The sequence below is a fragment of the Rattus rattus genome, chromosome 7, assembly GCF_011064425.1.
Source record: "Rattus rattus isolate New Zealand chromosome 7, Rrattus_CSIRO_v1, whole genome shotgun sequence".
Taxonomy (NCBI): Eukaryota; Metazoa; Chordata; class Mammalia; order Rodentia; family Muridae; genus Rattus; species Rattus rattus.
Window position 1 is genome coordinate 130,676,902 of NC_046160.1, and position 24,427 is coordinate 130,701,328.

General features: G+C 51.0%; 2 protein-coding genes across 3 annotated transcripts in view; both read left to right on the forward strand.

Moving 5' to 3' along the window:
* Positions 1-2,930, forward strand: part of Pacs2 (phosphofurin acidic cluster sorting protein 2) — a 59,007-nt gene extending 56,077 nt beyond the window's left edge. For both annotated transcript variants that reach the window (XM_032908554.1, XM_032908556.1), the window contains one exon: positions 226-2,930. In XM_032908554.1, the coding sequence (XP_032764445.1) occupies positions 226-344 (119 nt within the window). In that variant the 3' untranslated portion in view covers positions 345-2,930. The remainder of the gene's footprint in view (positions 1-225) is intronic.
* A 581-nt stretch (positions 2,931-3,511) lies between these two features.
* Tex22 (testis expressed 22) lies at positions 3,512-16,781 on the forward strand. Its single transcript, XM_032908921.1, has 2 exons — positions 3,512-3,990; positions 16,416-16,781. Exons 1-2 carry the CDS (start codon positions 3,835-3,837, stop codon positions 16,779-16,781), a joined length of 522 nt encoding a protein of 173 aa, XP_032764812.1. The 5' UTR covers positions 3,512-3,834.
* Positions 16,782-24,427: the final 7,646 nt, after the last annotated feature.

The following is a 24,427-nucleotide window of genomic DNA, read 5'->3' on the forward strand; positions in this document are numbered from 1 at the left end:
CATGCCTGTCAGAGGTGTGGCTCAGACTGCCCTTGCCAGACCCCTCAGACCCCTTGGGAGGTGGACCCACCGTTGCACTAAGTACTGGGAGGGCAGATGGTAGGAAGGGTCTGTTAAGCGGGGCTTCCTCCAGCTTCCGAATTACCCTGCTTCCTGGCAGCACCCCACCATCTCAGGTGGCTGCCTTGCCAGGCAGGCAGATGGTCAGGTAACCCTCTCCCACAGTCCTCATTGACGGCGTGGAATGCAGCGATGTCAAGTTCTTCCAGCTGGCTGCCCAGTGGTCTTCCCACGTGAAGCACTTCCCTATCTGCATCTTTGGACACTCCAAGGCCACCTTCTAGCCCCACCCATGGAAGGGCTGACACCGGACAGTGGAGGGACGTATGTCCTGCTCTGTGTCAGCCACTGACGGAAGGACAGCTGTGTTTCTGTTAAGGTTACTACAGAGACAGACTCTTAAAAACACAAAGAAACAGTCTTAAGTATGAATGTGCTCATAGCCCAGCTAGCTCCCTATGGGCCACTGAGTCCCTTGGCTCTGCTTATTAACCAGAATATGTGGAGAGGCTGGTAAGAAAGGAGGGGAACTCTGGTCTCATGAGACAGACCCCAGACTACAAGCAAGAAGCGTTCTTGCTTTGTATCCTGCCCTTTGCTGAAGTCAGGATTCTGCTTCCTCGGGGAGGAGGGAGCACAGGGAGCTTTGGAGTTTAGTGGCCAGAAGCTGAAGGTCAGGGCATGTTTGGTCTCCTAGCATGAGATGTCGGTCCCTGGCACCCAGGCGTGGTTCCCAATAAACTCCAGCCTCATGGCGGAGGTTTTATAGTAGCAGATCTTTCTAATGCTCTCAGATACATTTGACAACGTAGCTGCCAAGCAGATGTTGCTCTTGTGAAGTCCCCTTGTGTGGGGCAGAGCCAGCAGGAGCTGCATTCCCACCCCTACCCCTGTGGCTCCCATTCCAGAGGCACCTCCAGGCTTCTGTGGATCCTGCTGCTCAGATCAGGCGGTCCTTTCAAATGTTCCAGTGTCTGTCCTGGGAACGGGAAACACTTCTGGGGCTTGTCTGAGCCCTTCCCTCTATTCTGCTTGCTGGACAGGGACTTCCAGGACTGGTCATGCGGGATCTGAGATGAGAATCAAGGTTGTGAACTGGAAACAAGCAACCAGAGGTGGTGTGTGGTGTGTGTGTGTGTGTGTGTGTGTGTGTGTGTGTGTGTGTGTGTGTGTGTGGTGTCAGTGAAGGCTTCAGCAGTCTAGTCTTATGACAAAGGCCACCTCCCTTACGGGACTGAGTCTAGCCAAGTCAAGCTTCTTATAGCCACCATTTTCCCATCCAGCAGGAGAGGGGTGTGCTGGTGGCCTACAGCAAGGGTCACCCTAGCTGTACATGCTCCACCAGACTCATGAAGGGGTCACTGCCTCAGTCCTAACTTTCTCACGAATCCTTTCTCCCCTGGGTTGTCTGATTAGAAGAGTGCCTGTTGCCCTGGAAGCTGGGGCTCTCCTGGGGACCCTGGTGGTCCACTTGGGAGCTTTAAAGCTTGGTGTCTGGACCTTGAGACCTTCCCAAGAGTATGTTCAGAAAATTGCCAAGAGCAGGACAGGCTGAGTTTGAGGACCCTTCCTGGGGTGAAAGATGGCGTGTTTTTTATTTACTTACTTCCCCTGCCTTGACTTGCCGAACAGGGTCTATTTGTCCTAGATAACAGGACCCCAGGACCCTGGGTATAGGGCTTCTTAGTGGAATTCCTGGTGAGGTATACTCTGAAAAGATCCTGTGTTGGGTCAGGCCACTGTAATCCTTGGAGTTTAAGAACCTAGTTTACCTGCCCCTTGAGGTTTTTCCCAAAGGTCAACCTTCATAGGAAACATTTGGCCTGATTTCTAGCCTAGAGGCCACCAGCGGGTTCAAGCTTTTGCCTCAGGGCAGTCCCTTTTCAGGACCCTCCCTGTACTTGCCCCTTGATGGGTTCCTGGAGCCTCACTACCTACATGGGAGGAGGGTGTAGGCAGGGCCTCTGTCCAGCAGCAGCCCCGGGTGGAGTCAGGGAAGCCTAGCACCTGAGCACCATACACCCACCACCTACCTACCCACAAACCTAGCCGGCAGTCCTCCCCACGCCTCACTTACCCAGTTGGTTAGAGAGAGATGGTCCATTTTCCTTGCCTACCTCATGGAGCTGTAATGAGGATTCCTGGAGAAGCACTTTGTCCCTTGGAAGGATGACACCAAAGCCCCCATGACAGGCAGTTGCAGTGGTAAGAACAGCAGAGTGTGTTTGCATCCCAACAGGCCTTAGCTCTGAGGCATCACCCTTAGAGCCTGCCAGTCTTCGAGGTCACTGTCAGGCAATACCAGTTGCCATTGCTCATTGCCGTCAGTTGGGGGCTCTGCCTCTACCTTCAAGTTGGTTCCTGCCCCCACCCTCTGAGTATGCTCGCTATCACTGTGTAGGTACCAGAGGTGGGAGGAACTAGGGGGAGGCTCAGCCCTCGTGCAATGGCTTGCCCTAGCCTTATCCTGCAAGCCTCACTTCTTCCTCTAGCCTCCATCTCAAATGAATTCTGCATAAAAACATCCTGGCACTTCTCCCCAGGGCCAGGGTACTGGACCCTCACTTGCTCCCTAAATCTCTACGCCCTTCAGAGACTGCTCTGTCCTGGAAGGGGGGCCAGCAGAGGCTGACAGCCTTGCGTGAGGATGACTCTGTCCGCTTCTGCAGACTGCCCAGCGCGCTGTGACTGATTTCTAGAGTGTGTATGTGTTGCTAGTTTTGTTTTTGTTTTTTAATAAAAAGCAAGATTCATGTAAATAGCTTTTTTGGGAGCAGATGCTGATCTGTCCCATGCGACCATGTGGACGATTTCAAGGTGCTGAAGCGACACTAATAAACTGACGGCGCTCGGGCCGCCCACTGCTGTGATTTCTCTCAATCTATTGGGGCCATGCGGCTTGAGCGCTGGGGCGCACGCGTCGACGAGGGGCGGAAGCGGCCGCGGAGGGCGGGGTCTGTAGGACGGAAGCTCCGGGTCGGCTCCGTTCCTCTTCCTTAGAGTTCTGTCCCTGGATCCAGCTCAGCTTTCTCAGTCCGGTGCTGGAGGTTCTACGAAGTCAGCCGCAACCTGGTTTACCTAGACCTAAATGAGCATTCACAGGCCACGCGACCCTCCACTCCCGGTGCAGACCCTTCTAAGCTTGGTCTCGCCAGCTGATCCATTGTTAACCGGAGTTTATTAAGCCCACCTCATCTGTCCCGGAGTTTACCTAGCCCTTACCGGAACCTTCTGGGCGAGCTCTGCCTCCGCGTGGGAGCGGGTGACCCAACTCCCCACATCTCTTCACTGCTGCCCTTCAACTGACTTCCACAGTTCAGACCCTTGGAGAGTGTGGGAAATGAGAGCTCAGGTTGGTCCTGAGTTTGGGTCTTGTGTGTTGTAGGGCCGTCTAAGTTAGAGAAGGGAGGCCTATTGAGGGTAGGACCCTAGGATTGAGGAACAGACAAAGCGCCCTCCTGCGAGGAAAGGCCGACCAGGTAGGTGGTCCGGTGAGAGCAGAGAAGGGCAGCATCTGCTTATGCTAGGCTACTGCTTTCCCTCAGGGGACTCTGCTGTGGAGGATAGTGGCCACAAAACCTGGGAGAGAGTCATTTAAGGGACCCTGCTGTTTGGCAAGAGTAGTCACTGGGTAGAAGGCGGCTCTAGCAGGGCCTGACATCATCTGCTTTAGAGATCTGTCGTGGTAGCAGGACACGTTCAGCAGTTCAGTTCCCTTTCTGCACCTTGCCCCACAGCACTAGAAGTGGGAACTGCAACCTGCTGTATGTAGAGATGGACAGCAGGCAGCAGCGCCCCCAGAGGAAGACGCTACAGTGGCAGCTCGCTCAAGAGCAAAGTCAACAGTCTCCCCAGCAGGGGCTTTCAGCAGCCTCCAGCCAGCCAGACACCAAGAGCAAGCCTCCGGAGGACCTGCAGACCCAAGACTGGGTAAGCAGTAGGAGGCTCTTCTGAAAACCCAGGCTTTTAGGTGGACTGGTTGGATAGGGACATAGAGAATGGACCTCTGGAACAAGAGGAGAGGAGTGAATGGGGCTGGCAGAAACATTCAGTTTCTCGGGCTTGCTTCTCCAACCACTCAGGCTAGGCTCGAAGGTAGACTTCCTCTGGTGGATGCCAATCAGGGAGGAGTTGCCTGAGGTCAGGAGGAGGGTGCCACACATATCCACCTCAGCTCTCCCAGTGTCCCTGACCCTTGGACAAGAGGATGTCACTAAGTGGGAGGGAGAATGAAGTCCCCAGAGCAGGGCAGTGTCCTTTTTGGGCAGGTCTCAGCCATCACTGAAGTGTACACAGCAGCTGCATTTGTGACAGCCTCAAACAGAAGGCATACCCTGATCATCACCGGACAGCAAGCACTGAATTGTGTGCGGGCCCTAGAGCATTCCCTGAGCAGAGGATATCACACTCCCTGTGGTATAGTTTTCACTGAGAGGAAGTGCAAAAGCTAGCCCGCACCAGTCAAGACCGTGCCAGAACTCATGCTGGCAGATCTTCAGTGCTTCTGCTATGTGGCCGGCCACTGAGCCAGGCACTGGGGTGCACGTGTGTCCACCTCCGGACCTGCTGAGGTCAAAGGTGACAAATAAAGGAAGTGAGCTCCCAAGCCTGGTGTGGTGGTTCACACTTCTAATCCCAGGACTAAGGAGGTGGGAGCGTTGCAAGTTCAAGGCCAGGCTGAGTAACAAGACACTCAAAAGAACTAGCAGCAGCAACAAAGAAGAATGGTGTTCCAGAGCTATGTGCATGGCTCTCTGGTCCTCCTCAGCATGTCCTCCCGGGTCCCGTGCTTTGAGGTCCCTCCAAGGTGCAGCTGCCCTACAGGGCTGACCAGTAGACCCTTCAGCTCTCATGAGGCAGGGCATTCTAGATGGTCAAGATGCTAAAGTGTTATCACCTGGGAGAGGCTTGCTCAGGAACAGGCACAGGTGCATGCATTTATATAGACGACATAATGGGGATGAGCCAGAGTCCTGTGACTGAAGGGACACCAGGCTCCTAGTTGGGGACAGAGAAGAATCCTGCCACACCTCGACTGCATTTGGACTTGGCTCCCATTTCAAGTTCCTTTGCCTCTTCCCTCCACAGTTTTCAGGCCCTGCTAGTAACTCTGGCCTTGAGGGATGCCCAGGCTGCCTCCCCTAACCTTGTCCTGTGTCACTTCTCTCCTTTGTGTCCCCTCAGTATGGAGCATGCTTCCTCTGGTTCTTCCCTCAGCCAGCTCCGTCTCGTGTTTCCTCCCAAGGACTCCTGGCCTGGCTAACATGAGTTCTTTGTTCCTCCCTCCCCAGCCTGAGCTTTAGCGTCCCTTTCTCTGCAGGTCGTCTTCAGCCCACAGTGCCACCCATGGTACCTCACTGAATGCAGTAACCTTGGCCTGAGGCAACGGTTGGAGAAAACTATCCTAGCACAAGGTCCTTAGGCACCCGGTTTAGCCACTGTGCAGACAGTACTTCCTGACAGTCTGGCCAGCGTGCTCTGAACACTGGAGAGAAGCAGGGAGGAGGCTTGGGATGGCTCCAGGCTGAACCACGATAAGGGATACCTTCCTCACCCTCCCTGGCCTGCCAAGGAGCACAGACACGCAAAGTCAGCCTCATGTGGAGACTTTGTGATCGTCCTCGTCAGTCCGAAAGAGTCTTCTGGAATCTTACACAGTACAGTGACCATAAGTCAGTAGCCTCTGGAGCCACAACAGCAGATAGGATCAGGAGGGAAGATGACCCTCACTCTTTGGGACAGCAGTAAAACTTAGGGAATAGGCAAAACCACTTAGGGAGATGACCTTTAACCACCAGTTCCCGAAAAGAGCTGCAGAGGCCTGAATAGTAGGAGAGAGACACTGGGTTCCTGCAGGGCAATGCTGGATTAGATGGGCGCTCCCCAAGACATCTCAGAGCTCAGCATTTAAATAAAACCACTACATGCTGCTGGGCATGGCAGTGTGCTGATTCCCAGCATGTGGGAAGCAGGGGCAGGAAGGTTCTGTGAGTTCAAGGCCAGCCTGGTCTACATAGAGACTTCCAGGCCAGCCAGGGTTACATAGTAATACCCTGTCTTAAAGCAATAACAACAAACAAAGCCAAGTAACAACAATAAAATATGAGCCGATGTGTCTCTGTCTTGGAGCTGAGCTCATACAGAAAAAAGAGTAGCAGGGCTGGCTTTAGCCTGGGAAACAGGAATTCATAGTGTAAGGCTTTGCTGTAGTCAAGAAAAGAAGCTGAAATAGCTGGATAGGAAAAACAACAACAACAAAACAAACAAAAACCAAAAACGGTTGATATTGGAACAATATAATATCTGCCTAGAAAACCCACAAAGCAGTTAAAACTAAGAGAGAAAGAAAGGTTGGTTCTGTGACTATTGTAGCATATGCGTCTCAATACACTAAACTGGGAAATATCATGGAAAGATCCCACTCACTTTGGCAACAGGCACCATGAGGTCCCTCTGATTTTGTGTTGCCTTTTATGAGGAACGCTGCAGGTTTTGCCAGATGCAGACACGAAGTTCCCCTATGGAACCAGATCGTGTTACTGTATGGACATATATAATGTTTTAAATCTGCCAGTTTGCCCTAAAATAATTAAGTGACACCCCCGTTTGGGAGGAGGGGCATTGCTGTGGGGTTTGGATTTTTGAAAGGTCTCCTGTAGCCCAGGTTGGCTTTGAACTTGCTATTCAAACCAACGATAACTTTGAACTCCTGATTCTCCTGCCTCCACCTCACAAGTTCAGGAATTATGGCTGTACCCCATGCCTCTGGGCCATGTGCTTTGCCTAGGTGGCCCTTGTTTGGTCTCAGGAGGTCATGGTCAAGGGTTCAGTCAAGGATGGCAGCGGCTTCTACGGAGTTCGCATCCAGAGGGTAAGTCAGTGGTAGGGAGTCAGGAGACGTTGTTGGGAGGCTCTAGACCCTTATCACAGGCTCCCTTTTAGGTGAGCTTCACAGGGTAGCCCAGGACCCTTACACAGGCAGGCATCCAGACACTGGCTCCCCCTAGTGAGAGAATGGAAAGAAGGAGGAGCAGCTCAGAGTGGCTAAGACTCTTATATTCTACCCTGGGAATATAAGTGTTCTGCTTCTGTCTTTTGTTTCTGTGGGGGAGATTACACTAGTCACCCCTACTTTGTATGTGAGAGTGAGAGCTGGGGGTAACACCATCAGGAGCTGATAGTCTCTGGGTTCTACCACTCTGGAGGCTGGCTGTTTACGCAATAATTTAAATGTCTGTAGGGCCCTTGGCCAGGCAGTGGTGTCCCATGCCTTCAATCCCAGCACTTGGGAGGCATGGGCAGGTGGATCTCTTGAGTTTGAGGCCAGCCTGGTCTATAGAACAAGTTCCAGGACAGCCAGGGCTACACAAAGAAACCCTGTCTCAAAAAAAAAAAAAAAATGTCTGTAGGTAGGGCTCAAGCAGGGTAAACAGAAAGACTGTCTGCAGAGCACATTCACAGCAGACGTGTAGACGACCAGAAATGACTTTGACATGGACTAAGACAGAGAGCACAGGGACCTCCGTATCCAGTGCTGTAGAAGCACAGAGAAGGGTAGTGCATGTGTGCTGACAGGAAATAACATCCCGGTTTCTTTAGTTGTTTTGAGACAGGCTCTCAAGTCCAGGTTGGCCTTGAACTTATTCATAACCCTTAGGCCTCAGCCTTCCAGACACTACAATCGCAGGTGTCACGACACCTAGCAGCGTAGTCATAATTCTGTGAGCCCGAGGGAGCTTATGTGCGCCGTGTGGACGCAGGAGGACACAGAGGCCAGAAGAGGTTGTTAGAGGGAGTTGTGAGCGGTCTTATAGGTGCTGGGGACATAACTGAGGTCCTGTGGGAGAGCAGTCAGTGCTCTTAACCTCTGAGCCATCTCTCCAGCCCAACACTTTTAATTCAATGCCAAGAAAAGAATGTCTGGCATCAAGAAAAATGAAACGGAGGTTGGGGATTTAGCTCAGTGGTAGAGCGCTTGCCTAGCAAGCGCAAGGCCCTGGGTTCGGTCCCCAGCTCTGAAAAAAAGAAAAGAGAAAAAATGAAACGATAAACAGAATTTTCCCCATCAGAGTCTCTCACCCCAGTTCCAAGAGTACACCTCTAACAGCCAGAGTATAATCTCAGAACACACGGACAAGGCAGCATGTGGGCAGGTAAACTGAGGCAAGGCAGAAGGGTGCAGTCAGGGTCACAATCCAAGGCAAGGCTACTGCTTTGCTCTCACAGGAAGCACAAAGAGGTCCAGGCCAGCTATAGGACTGTGCAGTGAGACGCTGTGTCACAAACGAGCGAGGAATTGTGAGCAGTCTGGTGCCCATGTGTTCACGAACATACAAGCTGAGAAGCAAATGTATCTGAAAGCTTTAATCTGAAAAGAAGCCATGCAGCATGCTAATTTAAAAAAAAAAAAAACAAGAACAAGGCCTCATCATCCCTAAACCGTACTCCAGAAAGCTGGTTTGGAATCAGGAAAGTTGGGCAGATGTACCTGCTGCTCCAGACAAATGCTGAGAAGTTGGCCCCAAGTAACTCTAGGGGGTTAATTTTTGCTTGCCATGCAATTTCAAACCAGTAGTAAAAGGTTTTCAACAAACAGCGCTGGACTGGTTGGCTGACCATTTACCGGACGGTAACGGAACACAGCCGTTCCTTTCGCCACACAAGTACAAGTACACCAAACTCAAACCGAAACTGCTTTGCAAGAGTCTGTATTTAGAATCCCAAAGGAGAAATGCTCACCTTAGTCCAAACATAAAAGAAGGCAGGACCCAACAGCTTTAAAAAGCATAGCACAATCAGAGATAGAAACTGTACGGTGACGGTCCGCAAGGCATGCTTATAATAGTATATCATTGAATATTATTGGAGAGATGGTTAGGAATGAGAAAGCCAGCACATCAGCCTCTGCCTGTGATCCCAGTGCTCAGACACTGAGGCAGGATTGTGAGTTCAGGAGCAGCCTAGGCTACACGCCAAGATTCTATCTACAAAACAAAACAGCAGTGAGAAAACCGTTTTCCAAGTTGAGTGGCGATGGCAATGAGGGCTAGAGAGATAACTTGGTGATTCAGAGCACTTGTTGCTGGGCAGGAGGGATGGCTCAGCAGTTAAGAGCACTGACTGATCTTCCAGAGGTCCTGAGTTCAAATCCCAGCAACCCCATGGTGGCTCACAACCATCTGTGATGGGATCCGATGCCCTCTTCCGGTGTGTCTGAGGACAGCGACAGTGTACTCATAGACTTAAAATTTCAAAACAAACAAACAAAAAAGTGGTAGAGCGCTTGCCTAGCAAGCGCAAAGCCCTGGGTTCGGTCCCCAGCTTCCAAAAAAAATTTTTTTTCAAAAAACCAGAAAATCCTTGCTCCTGCTGCAGAGGACCTGGGTCCAGTTCCCAGCAGTCACATTAAACCCTTCTGTAACTACAGCTCTAGGAGTTCTGATACCTCTGGCATCCACCAGCACAGACATATATTTGGCATAGCATACACATACATGCAAGCGAACACTCACAATTTTTTTAAGTTGAGTGGTGGGTTGTGACTCCCCAGCACCACAAAGCGAACATGGAGGGAAAGAAAGTGCCCGAAGTCGGGGCTTTCAGTTCTAAAACAAGCAAAAAGCACCCGAATGAACACCAAGCACGAATACACCAGTAAGAACCACTAAGAGTTTTTACAATCACTTTATGTGTATGAGGGTTTGGTCTTCGTGTATGTTCATTCACGACTGGTGCCCACAGAGGCCAGAAGAAAGTATCAGACCCAGGAACTGGAGTTAGATGGTTGGCAGCCATTGTGTGCTTGCTGGGAATCAGATCTGGGTGCCCCAGAGGGGCAGGACCTCTTGTTTGTTTGTGTTTTTTTGAGGTAGGGTTTCTCTGTGAGGCCCTGGCTGTCCTAAAGCTCACCGTGTAGACCAGGCTGGCCTCCAACTCAGAGATCCCCCTGCCTCTGCCTCCTGAGGGCTGGAACTAAAGACTCACGCCATCAATTCTTAACTGGTTTGTTTGATGATTGTTGGGGCCGCCGCCACCTCCTCCTCCTCCTCCTCCCCCTCCTTCCTCCTCCTCCTCCTCACCACCACCATCATCATCACTGCCACCATTATCATCACCATCATCACCATCATCATCATCATTTTCTTTCATTTTTGACACAGACCTTTCTATGTAGCCCTAGCTTCCTGGATGTCCTGGAATTTGCTCTGTAGATCAGGCTGACCTAGAGCTCAGAGATCTGCCTGTTCTGCCTCCTGAGTGCTGGGATTAAAGTGGTGGATTTAAACCGCAGGTTGTCCTCAGAGTGCAGGTCTGCCCACACTCTGGAGCTCTGGTATGGCTTGCTCTCATATTCTAGCTAAAAACAGATCTGCACTTCAAGCTGGGCATGTTAGCACATTAATCCCAGCCCTGGTCCACAGAGTGAGTCCGGGACAGCCAGGGCGATTACACAGAGAAACCCTGTCTAAAAACAAACAAACAAACAAACAAACACACAAAAATTCATTTCATTCTCTTTCTTTGCACTCACATGTTGGATTAGAACGGGTATTCATTACAGTAAGAGTGTGTTATCTCTGATTGTCAATCCCAGTTGTGCTGCCTCAAAATTGTGAGCTCCAGAGACTCGGTGTGGGTCCATCTTGTCTGTGGCCTAGGTCTGTCTGTTTGATGAGAACATGACTTAGAGCTCTGAGTATGCTCTCCCACATCGGTTACTTAAATCCTCATCTTTAACTCTTTGGGTTACTTTTCTTAAAGCATCCTGCATGCTGTTGGACAGTCATCCCAAAGCCCTTGCTGTCAGCTCTCTCGCTGAGGGTCTGGTCAGTGATGTTTGCAGAATGTGCACATGAAGTTAACGCTGCTCCCTCCTGCCCCTCCATTTTAGAGTCTGCTGATTCCTGCCGTAAAAATTGAGGGTTTGGTATCCTACCTCCACCTCTTCTCTTTTCCCATCTTCCCAAGGAGTTATATTTGTTTTGTTTAGGCACTGGGGAGATGGCTCAGCAGTTAAGAGCACTGGCTGCTCTTCCAAAGGTCCAGAGTTCAATTCCCAGCAACCACATGGTGTCTCACAACCATCTGTAATGGGATCTGATGCCCTCTTCTGGTGTGCATGAAGACAAACTGTTCATCTACATAAAATACATAGATATTTGTTGGTTTGTATGTGTGCCTGTACATATGTGCATGTTTATGTGTGTATGCGTGGTCTGTGGGTGCCTGTGTGTGTATGTATTCATGCGTGCATGTATGTATATTGTAGGTATGTGGGTATGAGTATGTAATGTGTATGTGTGAGCATTTTTGTGTATATATATGTGTGTGTGTATACATGTTTATGTGTGTGCACATTTATGCATGTGCACATTGTGTGTGTATGCACATTTATATGTGTGTGTGAATGTCTGTGTGGTTGTGCACACATCTTTGTGTATGTGTGCACACATCTTTGTGTATGTGTGTAAATGTGTTTGTGTGTGTGAGTATGTGTGTGCATAGGCCAGAGGTCCGTGACAGATGTTTTTCTCTGTTGCTGTCTACCTTATCTTTGTCACTGAACACAGATAAGTCAGCAGTTCTGCCTGGCAGGCTGGCTAGGAAGCCTCAGGTGCTCTCCTGTTTCTGCTGGTCCAGCCCCAAATCATGCTCCTTACCCCCACCTCCAGCGTCGTTACAACTCTCCTTTCTTGAGACAAGGTCTCATTAGGCAGCCCTGGCTAGCCCGGCACGCACAGAGATCCCCCTGCTTCTATGTCAGATATGCCGGGATCACAGGCACGCGCTAACACGCTTGGCTCCAGTGGACACACCGTGATGTTCCTTCTTTCCTCCTTTTTATTTTTATTTTATTTTTTTTAAAGATTTATTTATTTATTATATGTAAGTACACTGTAGCTGTCTTCAGACACACCAGAAGAGGGCATTGGATCTCTTTACAGATGGTTGTGAGCCACCATGTGGTTGCTGGGAATTGAACTCAGGACCTCTGGAAGAGCAGTCAGTGCTCTTAACCGCTGAGCCATCTCTCCAGCCCCCTTTCCTCCTTTTTAAAATGATTTATTTATTTTCATATTTTTAGTTTTTCAAGACAGGATCTCTCTGTGTAAAAGCCTTGAAACTCACTTTGCAGACCAGGTCAGCCCCAAACTCACAAACATCTGCTTCTCTGGTGCTGAGGTCAAATTTGTGCACCGCCACAGTGGCTCCTTCTTTCTCCTTTAAGGTTTATGTCACCTTATGTATATGAATGCTTTGCTTGGATGATGAGTGCACGCTGCATGCGCGCCTGCTACACCCCCTGGAACTGGTGTTACCAATGGTTGTGAGTTACCGTGTGGGAATCGAACCTGGGACCTCTGCAAGAGCAGCACGTGCTGTTCTGAACCACAGTCGAGCCATGTCCCCCAGCTCTCTGATGCTTGTCCGCCCTTTTGCCTTTCCTTGGAGATGATAGTTGAGACTGATGAACCTTTCCTGAACCTTCTACCACATCTGGACTCCTCTCAGTACATCAGATCATCTAGAAGCTCAATTTTCTCCTGGGTGGGGGGTCGTCCTGGGTTCCTGTTCCTGCTGGTCCCCCGTCCTCAGGGCCCCTTGTCTGTCTTAGGAGTCCCTGTTTCCTTGGCCCTTGATTTTTCTATTTCTCCATTTACTTCCAGAGCATGCCATCTAGCCACTTCATTCAAAAGACTCACAGGGTGAGGAAGCTGTAGGACCTTAAAGACTCAAAGGCCCAGGACTCAGGAGACCGAAGCAGGCAGATCTTTGAGTTCCAGGATAGCCTGGTCTAAAGTGGTCCAGGACCACCAAGGCCACACAGAGAAAGCCACACACACACACACACACACACACACACACACACACACACACATACACACACACTCAAAAGTGTGGAAATGACTCTGCACACTTGTGCAGCACTTTGGTAAACGTTCTAGTTTCCTTCTGGCCTTTTAAAGCCTCTCTCCATTAGCCCCCAGTGCTCCTGTGTGACGCCACAGACCGTGCAGGCTTCTGCTTCTCTCGCATGCTCTGGTCTTTCTGTGCGTTGCTAGGCACCTGCGTTCAGCACCACGCCTGTGCCAGTTTTATCTTTGCAAGTTTTTTTTTTTTTTTTTTAAGATTTGTGTATTTTATTCGTATGACTGTTTGGCCCGTGTGTATGGTGGGCCACCGTGTGTGTGCCCGGTGCCTGAGAAAGCCAGAAGAGAAGCGTTGGACCTCCTGGGACTGGAGTCAACAGGCAGTCGTGAGCCACTGTGTGGGTGCCGGGAACTGAACCCAAGCTCTGTAAACCACTGAGCTACCTACTCGACGACGTCAGCTTCGAAAACCTTTCAGATCTTTTCCCTCTTGCCAGTGTTCAGAAATGTCAGCACAACACACTCTGCTAAGGCTGTTCCTCGGTCTCCGGGGACGGAATGCGTGCGTGTCTGTCTGGATATGTCTTTGTGTTCTCCGCTTTCACTTCACTGCAAGCTGATCCAACAGGAATGATTGATTCCCTGGCTTTCTCATGGTCTCCTGCTTTGTTTGTTTTGTTTTAGCCTTTGCCTCGGTGCTTTGCTCTCAAGCCTGTATTTCGTACTGGAGGTGGTGATGCTGCATAATGAGTATCTCCAAACGAATACTGAACTTGTATTTTCCCTTTCCTTGGTCTGAGGTGGTTGGGTTGGAAGTCCCGTGCGTGTCTCTCACTCTCAAACGTCTTTTTCCCCCACTCTTCCCGGACTTGCCACATAAACACAAGGGGTCCCGGTGCGTGGCCTCGTGTCCATGTGCCGTGTGTAGAACAGGTATTCTGTCAGCCAGTGTCACGTCAGAAGCTGCCCCGACAAGTACTGTGACAGCAGCACGGGGTGACAGGGAATAGGAACAGCTCTGCACCAGCCTCCCACTGAGTTCCCGTCTTGCCAAGTCACACTATCCAAATCCAAGGTCAGTCCTGTCCTCTGGATGGCCCACCGCCGTGTGCTTCTGCTCCTGTTTCACGTACTCTGTATCCTACGACTGAGCACCTCAGCGAGAGTAGAGCCCTGGGGTCTCTTGATTGTGTCTAAAGAAAAAAAAATGCTCTATTCTCTCTCTCCCTTGGGTTTGTGCACTTCGGGTGTGGAGGTGTTGGCATGGCCTTTGTTAACCGTCAGCTTTGTTGTGGCCCGTGGGCATCTTGTTTTCAGTGGCTACAGGCCTCTGCTCTTCAACAGAAGGGAACTTCTCTGGCCTGGGGCCCGGCTGCAGAAGGGGATGAGGGGCTGTGGGCTTCCACTCTCTCCTTTTTTTCTGATTCAGACGGCAGAAGTGTATTGTCTCAAACTTCTGTCTCTAAAGAGAAGGGATCAGAAACACTGATGTACCTTTGGGGCTGCCCATCAGTTGGGGCTGCCACAGCAAATGACCAGAGCTTAGGCGGTCTGGAATGGTGCCTCTCCGCTCGGAGGCAGGCAGGTCAGGCCCAGGTCCCTAACGAATTGGAGCGGGCGCACATGTTGGCTCACAAGTTGCCTGTTCCTGTGTTTTAATGTGTGCAGCATGAGTGCACTCACTGTGCTTCCGTTTCTGACTTGTGAGGACAGTGCTGTGAAGGGGAAGACATCAGCCTGAAAACCTAGTGGGGGACACATCTCTGGCCTGGCTTCTGAGGTTTGCAGGAGGACCTGGAGGGCTCCCTTCTTGGCTTACAGACCACCATCTCTGTATTTATCTTCTCCCCCCAGTATGTCTTAGAATCAAGAGCTCACTTAGCTTTCTCCTTTTTTCACCACCAAAACCACTTTTCCGTGTGTTGGTGCGGTTCTGAGGATGGGCACAGGGTGGTCTGTGTATGTGCCAAGTGTGTGTTCTCTCATGGAGCCCACCCGGCATTTTGCTGAGTATGTTCACATTGTGGTGAAGCCGATACCCAGGGCTTTTCTCCGTTCAGTCTCCATTATCTGCGTTAAGCATCTCCCTTTCCATCCCCAGTCCCTGGAGGCACCGCTCTCCCTTTTCTCTCAGCGAGTCTGCGTTTACCAGTTCCTCAGCCAGCGGGATCGTCAGGATCGTAGCCATTGCGGGCTGTGTGCTCTGGTGGCCACTCCTTCACCAAGCAGTGCCCTCTGGCTTCACACTTACCCACACCAAAGAATGTGTCAAACGTGTTTAAAAAATCGTGTGTGTGTGTGTGTGTGTGTGAGAGAGAGAGAGAGAGAGAGAGAGAGAGAGAGAGAGAGAGAGAGAGAATATTTATGTGCATGCAGGTCAGAGGGTGTCCCGTCCCTTGGAATTAATTAGGCAGATGTAGGCTGCCTGACATGGGTGCTAGGAACTGAACCCAGGTCCTCAGCAAGAGCAGACGCACTGTTAACTTCTGAGCCACCTCTCCAGCTGCAAATTCCCTTTCTTTTTTCTTTTTTGAGTGAATGATGCTGCATTGTCTGGGTGGGTCCATCCCTCTCCAGGCACTTGAGTTGCGTCCATGTTTTGAGCAAACAAATGAAGCTGCGGTGTGGACATGGCTGTGTGTATACCTTCCAAAGTCCCCGCTTTAAAGACTTCCGGGTCTGTACCCAGGAATGGAGCTGTCGGATGGTTGTGTGTTAATTCTTACAAGATTTTTTCTGTGTATGGAGGTCCTTCACTTGGAGTTGTCTCATCCTCCTTTTTAGCCCCCTATCCAGAAGGTAGCTAGGTACGTCCCCTTAAGGGGCAGTCTGGAAGGACTTCCATGGGCCACCCACCTGGGCGGGGGCATCCTGTGGCTACTATGTGTGGGTTTTCTCTACAAGCCTCTGCTGGCTTTCTTGTATGTCGCCGCCTTCCAGTCTCCTGCGTGGTGCTGGCTGATACCCCTCCTCGGGTCATGCCAGTTCCAATTTGTTCATGGGGTTTTGGTGTGTTAATTTTCCCCCTAAATCTATTTAGAGATAATTTATTGATTATTTTACTTGGATTTTGGTAACTGAAGCAGCCTTTAGGATTGCTTTCTAGGCCTCTTAAGGAGGAAGGCTGCCTGGGCTCGATGTCTGAAACTCACTTTCTGGGGACACACACAGGTTAGCTTTGTTATGCCTTTGGCCCAACCCCGCTTTCCACATTGAAGTACTTTGCCAGCACCACTCTAAGGCCTGCATCTGGGGACAGGTATGCCAGTGTGGGAGTGTTCCACATAGGGCTGTGTGAGAGGGTACTGCTTCCCTCACCAGGAGCTTGCCCTGAGGCAGAGTCTGGGCTACATACCCTGTCTCAAAAATAAATGAGGGCTAGAGACATAGCTCGGTTGGTAAGCTACTGGCCATGCAGGTGTGAGGACCTGAGTTCAGTGGTGACCATGTTGGAAAGGAGCACCTGATGCCCTCTCCCCGCAGGTATGTGAGCCTCAGGAGCACAGGCGCCCAGGTACCTCCTGGAATGTCAGCATCGATGAGCGCAGGCATCTGGCCATGCTGCATATGGAGGAGAGGACAAACCCAGCCAGGGACCCATTCAGAAACGTGCTGGCCCTGCATCTGGAGGACCAGCAGACTGAGCCCTCCCCACTGACCCAGCCTGTCCCAGACCTTTCCTTCCAGGCCGATGAAAATGTGGTGAGGGACATCACACAGCTGGTGGCGGAGATGATGTCCGAGGGTATAGAGAGAGACGTACTCCTCCCTCACCCCCTTAGACCTACAGAGTACTCCAACGCCTTACAGGACTTCTTGGCCCGGAATGCACCCCCTTTGGAAGAATGAGAATTTTGAGGTCCAGACCTCAAGGTTGCCCCACCCCTAAAAAGGATCTTGGTTTAGCCCTTCGTTATGTTGTCCGGTGTCTTTCTTTCTGGTGGGGCATGGCTTTGGCACGCCCTGTGCTCTCTCTGTGTCTCACTGTGGTCTTGACCCACCCTCAGAGAGCAAACAAGTCAGGGCAAAGGTCTCAGGACTCAGGCAAGCACCACTTCCTAGGAGCCCGGTTGGAAACTATGGGAGAGCCATGCAAGGGAGAGAGTCAGGGAAGACCTTCCAAAGGAACCCCTGCTCTGTGAGGCATACTGGTGACCAGACTTGTGGACCTCTGGAGGGGGGCGGCGAGGGGCTGGATTGCCACAGATACCCTCCTTCATGGCCCCTGCTTCACTGAGCAGCTGCTTGAGGAGATGGTAAGATCCCTGCCACGTGCAGTTCCTCCAGTGGGGTGCTCATGTCATGAACCATCCAGGAGGGACTCTTAGATCCCGCCTCAAGGCCCTTATGGTATGTGTGACCTCGGAGATATGGGGGTAAGACTATGGCAGGGACAGCTCGAAGAAGTGACCCCTAGTGAGGTCCTAGACACAGGGAAGCTTCCAGGTGGCTGAACTCATTCCAGCCAGTGACCTGAGAGTTGGACAGAGCCAGGAAGGCAGTGTACTCCGTGCGGCTTACGGTAACATAGGCAGCCCTGGGGCTACAGTTATGTTTCAGTTCATCTTGAGGTAGGGGACCCTGCAAAGGGTTTAGGACTAGGGTGATAACATGTCACATTCTGGGGATATCAAGCTGGAGGAGAGAAAGAAAAGTGGGGGAGTAACCCAACCTGTCAGGGTGGTTATGGAAGGTAACCCCAGACTCAGAGACTGGTAGTGGTGCCCTGGGTGTATGTGTGAGTGGGGCTGGGTACAGGGGATTTTGAGTCAAAAGGAAGTGATAGATCCTAGGTTCAAGTGCGGGCATGATCCAAGCCTGTACATGGGGCCTGAAGGAGTCAGCCAGCCTGGTAGTGGTGCACCACTGCCCAGAGCCCACCACTGCCCAGAGCCCACCACTGCCCAGAGCCCACCACTGCCCAGAGCCCACCGCTAAAGCATAAAGTTGCCCATGCTTCACACTGGGTCTCCAGCTAACTTGAATTCTCTGTTCTTGCTTCCCTCCCTCCCTCTCTCCCTCCCTCCCTCCCTCATTTCTTTCTTTCCTTCCTAAGACTCAGTGAAATCCCTCCTCCTCCAGGAAGTCTGACTTCATCACCCTAGTTGTCCCCTGATATAATGTTTGTTGAATCCTAGACCTCTGTGTTCCTTAGGATACAAAGGGTTAAGGGAAGGCAGAGCGTGGTACCAGGAGGACTGGACTAGAGCAGGGATAGTCCTGCAGTGTCTGTACAGGGCCCTGGGGCACATTCTGACCCCAACCTCCTCAGGGGTCTGAAGATGACCTGAAGCAGAGCATGCAGTGGGCTAAGACCTGTGCTGAGCAAGAAGACACACTTGAGTCCTGTTAATGGAGTGAGTTAAAATCGAAGGTCACCGAGTGCCGTGTGCTATGTGCATGTGAGCTATTCCACTTGTGCTCATGGCTGAGGGTTGACAGGGCTTCTCCTGATTGTGTGCTCTCACCCGGGCACCTGCTTCCGTTACAGCAAACACAAGCCGCATCAGTTAAGAGTATCAGGACTGAGGCCCAGAGCCCCCTGCCCACCGGCCACTCACTGGTGGTAGCGAATGTGGCTGCAGGGCCGGTGGATTTACGAGGGAATGAAGCCTGGTGTTGGAAGTGTTAGCAGTGACTGGAGACAGAGCTCCTGCAACACATGGTTTCCAGGGGCTGCTGCAACGAACTGTCCCAAGTTTAGCGTTTTAAAAGAATATAGGCCCATTCGGTTCCACAGCAGTCCACCGAGGGTCTCTACACTAGGATCAGGATATAGGCAGAGCTGTGTTCCTCCAGAAGCTTGGGTGGGGGAGAGGGCTTCAGCTTGCTTTCCTCAGCTGCCTGGGGTAAGTTGGATGGCAGGTCTGGCCCTATGTTCACCCTTCTTCCCTGCTTTTTCAGCTCCTATTTTTTTTTTTTTAAAAAGATTTTATTTATTTACATGAATACACTGTAGTTGCGTTCAGATGCACCAGAAGAGGGCATCAGATCTCATTACAGATGGTTGTGAACCACCATGTGGTTGCTGGGATTTTAACTCAGGACCTCTGGAAGCACAGTCAGTCCTCCTATCCGCTGAGCCATCTCTCCAGCCCCTGGTTACAGTCTCTTAAGACGACTCAGGGTCCACCCAAACGACCCATAAAATCTCCCAGCTCTAAGTTGAGATGTAGTCAGTGTCGTTTCCTGTGCCCCATCTGCACATTTGCAGGATCCCCTTCTTGGGAGGGGAGCAGGGCACCTTCTCCAGGGTGCTGTTGGTCTATGGGGGCAGAGGGCCAGGTGCTGTTAAGGGGGTATAAGACAGCTCCCCACCAACACGCATGTCCAGGGTGCTCTACTGGGAAAACTTGGAAACAGAGAAGGATGTGGGGAGATGGGGAGGCCTCTGAAGGAGACTGAGGTGAGTGAGGGGTTCACAGCAGACAGGTTGGCTCATCTTAGGATGAGAACAAAGGTCTTGGGGGAAGGGACCCTGGGCACCTCTGTCAAGGGGAGGCAGATGAAGGTGGGCAGGCTCCAGTTTTCTTGAGCTAGCCACAGCCATGGGGTCTCACAGGTCCCTCAACTTTCTCATCTTGATACTCCAGCTCACGGTGTGTTGCAGAAGAGACTCTGGATACCTGAAGCAGAAAGAGGCCTTTCCAACAGCCGACCTTCACAGTGCAGGGCTGCTGGGATACCTGGGAGATGTAGTTCACAGCTGTCTGTGCGTGCCACCCACCACATAAAAAATGAGTTTGTTGGCTTGCAAAAACTCTTGCTCAAAATTAATAAAGGACTTAAAAACACGCACACGGTGATAACCCTTAACCTTGTGTAGAGGTCATTCCAACCACTTCTGGGACGTATGCTGTGACGCGATGATGAGAAATCGTTAGTACAGAGCTTCTGCTTACACATCTGAAGACACTTATGCTACAGAGAAAAAAATCTAAGTTTTGATTCTCTTATGTTTACGCACACAAGTGTTTTGCCTGTATGTACATGCACCACGAACTGAAGTGCCCGAGGAGGCCAGAAGGGACCATCGGGTTCCTGGAGACTGGAGTTACAGTTGTGGACAACCACCTGGCTGCTGGGGACTGAGCCACAGCCTTCTGCAAGGGCAGCCGGTGTCAAGCCTCTCTCCAGGCCTGTAAGTTTCACATAACCCAGGCTGGCCTTCAGTGCTGGGATTGCAGCTGTGTGTCACACGCCTGGCCAGCGAAGGCCTTTTCCTCTTTGATATTATAACTGCATCATTTCCTCCTGCCCCTCTCTCCCTCTGGCCCTCCCATACATCCCACCTTGCTTTCTTCCAGATTCACGGCCTCTTTTTTGCATTGATTGTTACATGCATATATGTATTATATACACAGATATTCTAAATATAAACTACTTGTACATGTTTTCAGGGCTAACCATTTGGTATTGGATAAACAACTGTGTGTTCTTTTTCTGGCTCTCAGGTCTCCTTCAGGTCTGGTGTAAGGTTGAGGCCTCTTGGTCATTCCTCTATTGACTTTTAGCCAATTGAGGTCTTTTTTAAGATTTATTTTTAGTATGTGTATGGGTTTGTGCCTGCTTACACAGCTATGTGCATTCATTCATGCCTGGTGCCATGATTCATCTGGAACTGAGTTACAGGCAGTTGTGAGCCACCATGTGGTTGCTGGGAACTGAACTCAGGACCTCTGGAAGAGCAGCCAGTGCTCTTAACAGCTGAGCCATCTCTCCAGCCCGGGCCACTAGAGTTTTAAAAAACTTTCTTCTGTTCTCGTATAACTGAAAATGTTTTCTTAAGGGCTTTATATATGTAAGAAAATCTGTCTGGGTAAAAAAAAACTGTGGGTTACATTTTTTTCCTTAAGAACTGTTTCTCTAAGCTTCAAGTGCTGCTGGGGGTGGGGGGAAGGCTGAGGGGGCGGGGGAGGGAAGAACGGGTTTACATTAGTTTATAATCCATTATCGAGGAAAGCCAGGGTAGGAAGCAGACTCTGTGCTCTGTCTGCTTTCTTACACAAATGAGCATCACCTCCCAAGGGTGGCCCTAAGCACTGGGCTGGGCCCGCCTACATCGATCATTAATGACATGCCCACTGGCCAATCTGATGAGCAATTCCTCAGTGAAGGTCCCGCCTACATCGATCATTAATGACATGCCCATGCCCACTGGCCAATCTGATGAGCAATTCCTCAGTGAAGGTTCTTTCCAGATGACTCTGGTTTAAGTTGAAAAACAAAAACCCAGAAAAACCCCACACTCGGCTGTCAAGTTGACATCCAAACCAACACAAGATAATCTTCCTTGTTTGTCCCCAGGCTCGTGTTAATATACCGTATATCTGTAAAAGTCCCACAACCTTACATTTTCAACACTTTAAAACTCAAAGTTTGGGAGCTAGAGAGATGGCTCAGTGGTTAAGAGCACTGACTGCTCTTCCAGAGGTCCTGAGTTCAATTCCCAGCAACCACACGGTGGCTCACAACCATCTGTAATGGGATCTGATGCCCTCTTCTGGTGCGTCTGAAGACAGCTACAGTGTGCTCACACACATAAAATAAATAAATCTTTAAAAAAAAAGTTCTCGGAGTTGGGGATTTAGCTCAGTGATAGAGCTCTTGCCTAGCAAGCGCAAGGCCCTGGGTTTGGTCCCCAGCTCCGAAAAAAAGAAAAAAAAAATCCAACGTTTCTTTGTTGTAGGCTGCTGTAATAAGTTACTTTCTTATTCCAGGGAAGAACCAGGACACAGGTATAGTCAGATCAAAGCAAAATTCAAACAGTGTGAAAATCTGACATCTGGGACCCGGTCATGACCTCTGGGTCCCAAAGACTCGGATGATTCCACTACTCCAGTTCTCCGTCCACAGAACACACAGCTTGTCTGGTCGGCTCAGGCCGGTTCCATTCCGCAGCCCAGCTGGGACCATGGAGGGAGGAATACTCCTTTTGGGAAGGGAAGAGTCTCTGTATCTCTTGCTGGCTGTCCCAGAACTCACTATGTAGACCAGCCTGAACTCGAACTCACGGATCTGCCTCCCTCTGCCTCCCAGTGCTGACATCAATGAAGGTTGCCACCACCACCAATGCTCCTTTTCCTTTTTGTCCTTCTCTGTGATATTTTTTCTGAAAAGTGGTCTCAGTAATCCTTAACGTTCAATCACGTAAGACAGCCCTCAGATGACTTGTGTTACTTACACTGATGCGCTGGAGCGTGGCACGGACGTCTCCCATACAGGCCTCAGGAAGATTTCCCTGCAGCTTAACTCTGAATGCTTTTGATTTCCTGCCCCTAGGGCCAGCTGTCACGGGTTGGGGCTCAGCCACCCTTCACTGCATGGCGGCCCTAGGCATGATCTTCAACAGATCAGCTCAGGTCACCAGAGCACCAGAGGCAGAACCCAAATCCCACACCAGAGACAGGATAGGGCCCCATGTACCCATCTCTGGACCTTGGCCCACCTGCATGGGACCCTCCTATACTGCTCTCCCTGACCTCCTGTGAGACCCACTCACACGTGATAGGACGTACTCTTTCTCTGGACACTTCTACATGGCCAGCTCTCCAGGCAGAGACTGTGTGACCCTCTGGTGTCTGACATGGTTGGTAGTGTGAAATAGGTACTTAGTAAGTTGAGTGGGTTCCATTGATAGTCTTGTCTCCCTGAAATGGTATGATGCCTCCCTCCACCCCTCCTAGTTGGACGGTTTGCCTCTGAGGTGTGCTGTGACCTGAAGGTGTTTCCTGGGACTGAGTCTTCCCCTCCTTTTGCTTTGTCACTGAGCACCTGAGCTCTCATTGTCTCCTCATTGCTAGAAACCCAGAAGGCACAGCACTTCTGTGATGGCATCTTCTATCCTATTACATTTTCTTTTCTGCTGGATTTTACCTGCCCTGCTCCTCCCCCGGGAAAGGTATTCCTATCGTGGTCACCGTGCCACTTCCTAAGCCGGTGTTCTTTCCTGAACGAGCAGCTGTCTTGCCTGGTGGCTCTGCCACCGAGTGGATTCATTCTTCGAACCTTTGCCACCGAGATCTCGAATGCTCCTTGCTCCTGGACAAGGCCTGAGCTATGCAGTCTGCATTCTCTAGCCTGTACAGGAGAAGGCAGTAAGCTGGCCTGCTGCCTTCTGAGGCACTCAGAACTCTATTCCGAGGTTCTGTTCTGGAGAGCAATGGCTTTCTTGGAATTCAGAAACCTCTAGAAGTCAGCCTTGGCCACCCATGCTTTGGTTGTCGTCTCTCCCCAAGGAAAAGGACTGAGGCCTGCAACCGGGGCTGGAGGGTTACCAGAGTGGAGGCAAACCGAGACGCTCCAGAATATGCCAAGTCTAGGCCCTCTGTCCTGACCACTGCCTAGATGTTATCTGGTGGCTTTTGTGAGACTGGGTCTATGTAGCTCTGGTTATCCTGGAATTCACTATGTAGATCAGGGAGTTCTCATTGCTCGGGGTGGTGGCCTAGGCCCTGAGACCCTTCCTTGCTTGGGCCCAAGCGTCACTGCAGATCTCTTGCCTGGTTATCTACAGCCCTGACCCCCCTCCCCACAGGCCCTAACCTCACAGTGGCTCACAGTGCTTTCCTGAGCTCCATTTACTCCACTCCATTCATGTTCCACAGAACACACCTCAAACGGGATGCCGATCGACTTCCATTGTCAAAGTGCTCAGACTCAACCAGGGCCCCCAATCAGCTCCTCCTGACTTCCCCAATTGTGGCAGGGCCAGGATTCCCATCAGGGACACCACCTTTTGTCCTCTGGCCTCCGGGTCATTTCTAAGCACTCCACTCTTCACAAATCTTAGACAAGCACAAAGGCAAGCCCATAGTCACAAATGCTTCTAAATGCTACAAAGAGGGGCCTTCGTTAACTGATGCTGAAAGATGAGGGACACACTGAGGACCCTTACAAGACTTGATGGGTGCAGGGAAGGGCTCACACAAGAAGGACCCAAGGGTACTTTGTAAGCAACTCCCAAGGAGCCCTAGGAGGGCTCACCTCAACAGGTTTGTGAGATCAATCAGGTGTGCTGAGGGTCACTCAGGAAGTTGTTCTCTGGAGGTCACCTGGGTTGCAGAAGACTAGGTGGGCATGGGGCTTGGGAGGGTCACCCATGGGTGCTGAGGGTCAGGAGGGAATGGGCCTGGAGAGGACGCCTGGAGAATGCCAAGAGTCATTTGGGAGGGGCTGGGAGAGCCTCCCAGGTATGCGAAAGACCATTTAAGAGGGCCATCCAGGGATCTGAGGAATACTGAGGGTTAAAGACCGGTCACCCAACGGGTGCTGAGGTCCAGGCAGGCTTGGGCCTGGAGAGTGCCACTGGAAGAAGCCAAGTATCATTCCGGAGGGGTGGCAGGAGAGCCATCAGTGATGTCTAGGGTCACTCTGGACAGGTTGCAGGAGTACTTCCCAGGGAAACAGGGTGTGGGCCTCCCGAGGACCACCTGGGGATGCCAAGGGCCACCCAGCGGAGGCTTCGAAGAACCTCCCGGGATGAGTAGCTGGAT

Bases quoted from the DNA above. Each gene is read 5' to 3' on its own strand.
- Tex22 (XM_032908921.1), top strand. From the start codon at position 3,835: ATGGACAGCAGGCAGCAGCGCCCCCAGAGGAAGACGCTACAGTGGCAG. The intron at 3,991-16,415 runs GTAAGCAGTAGG...CTCTCCCCGCAG, and splicing joins ACCTGCAGACCCAAGACTGG to GTATGTGAGCCTCAGGAGCA.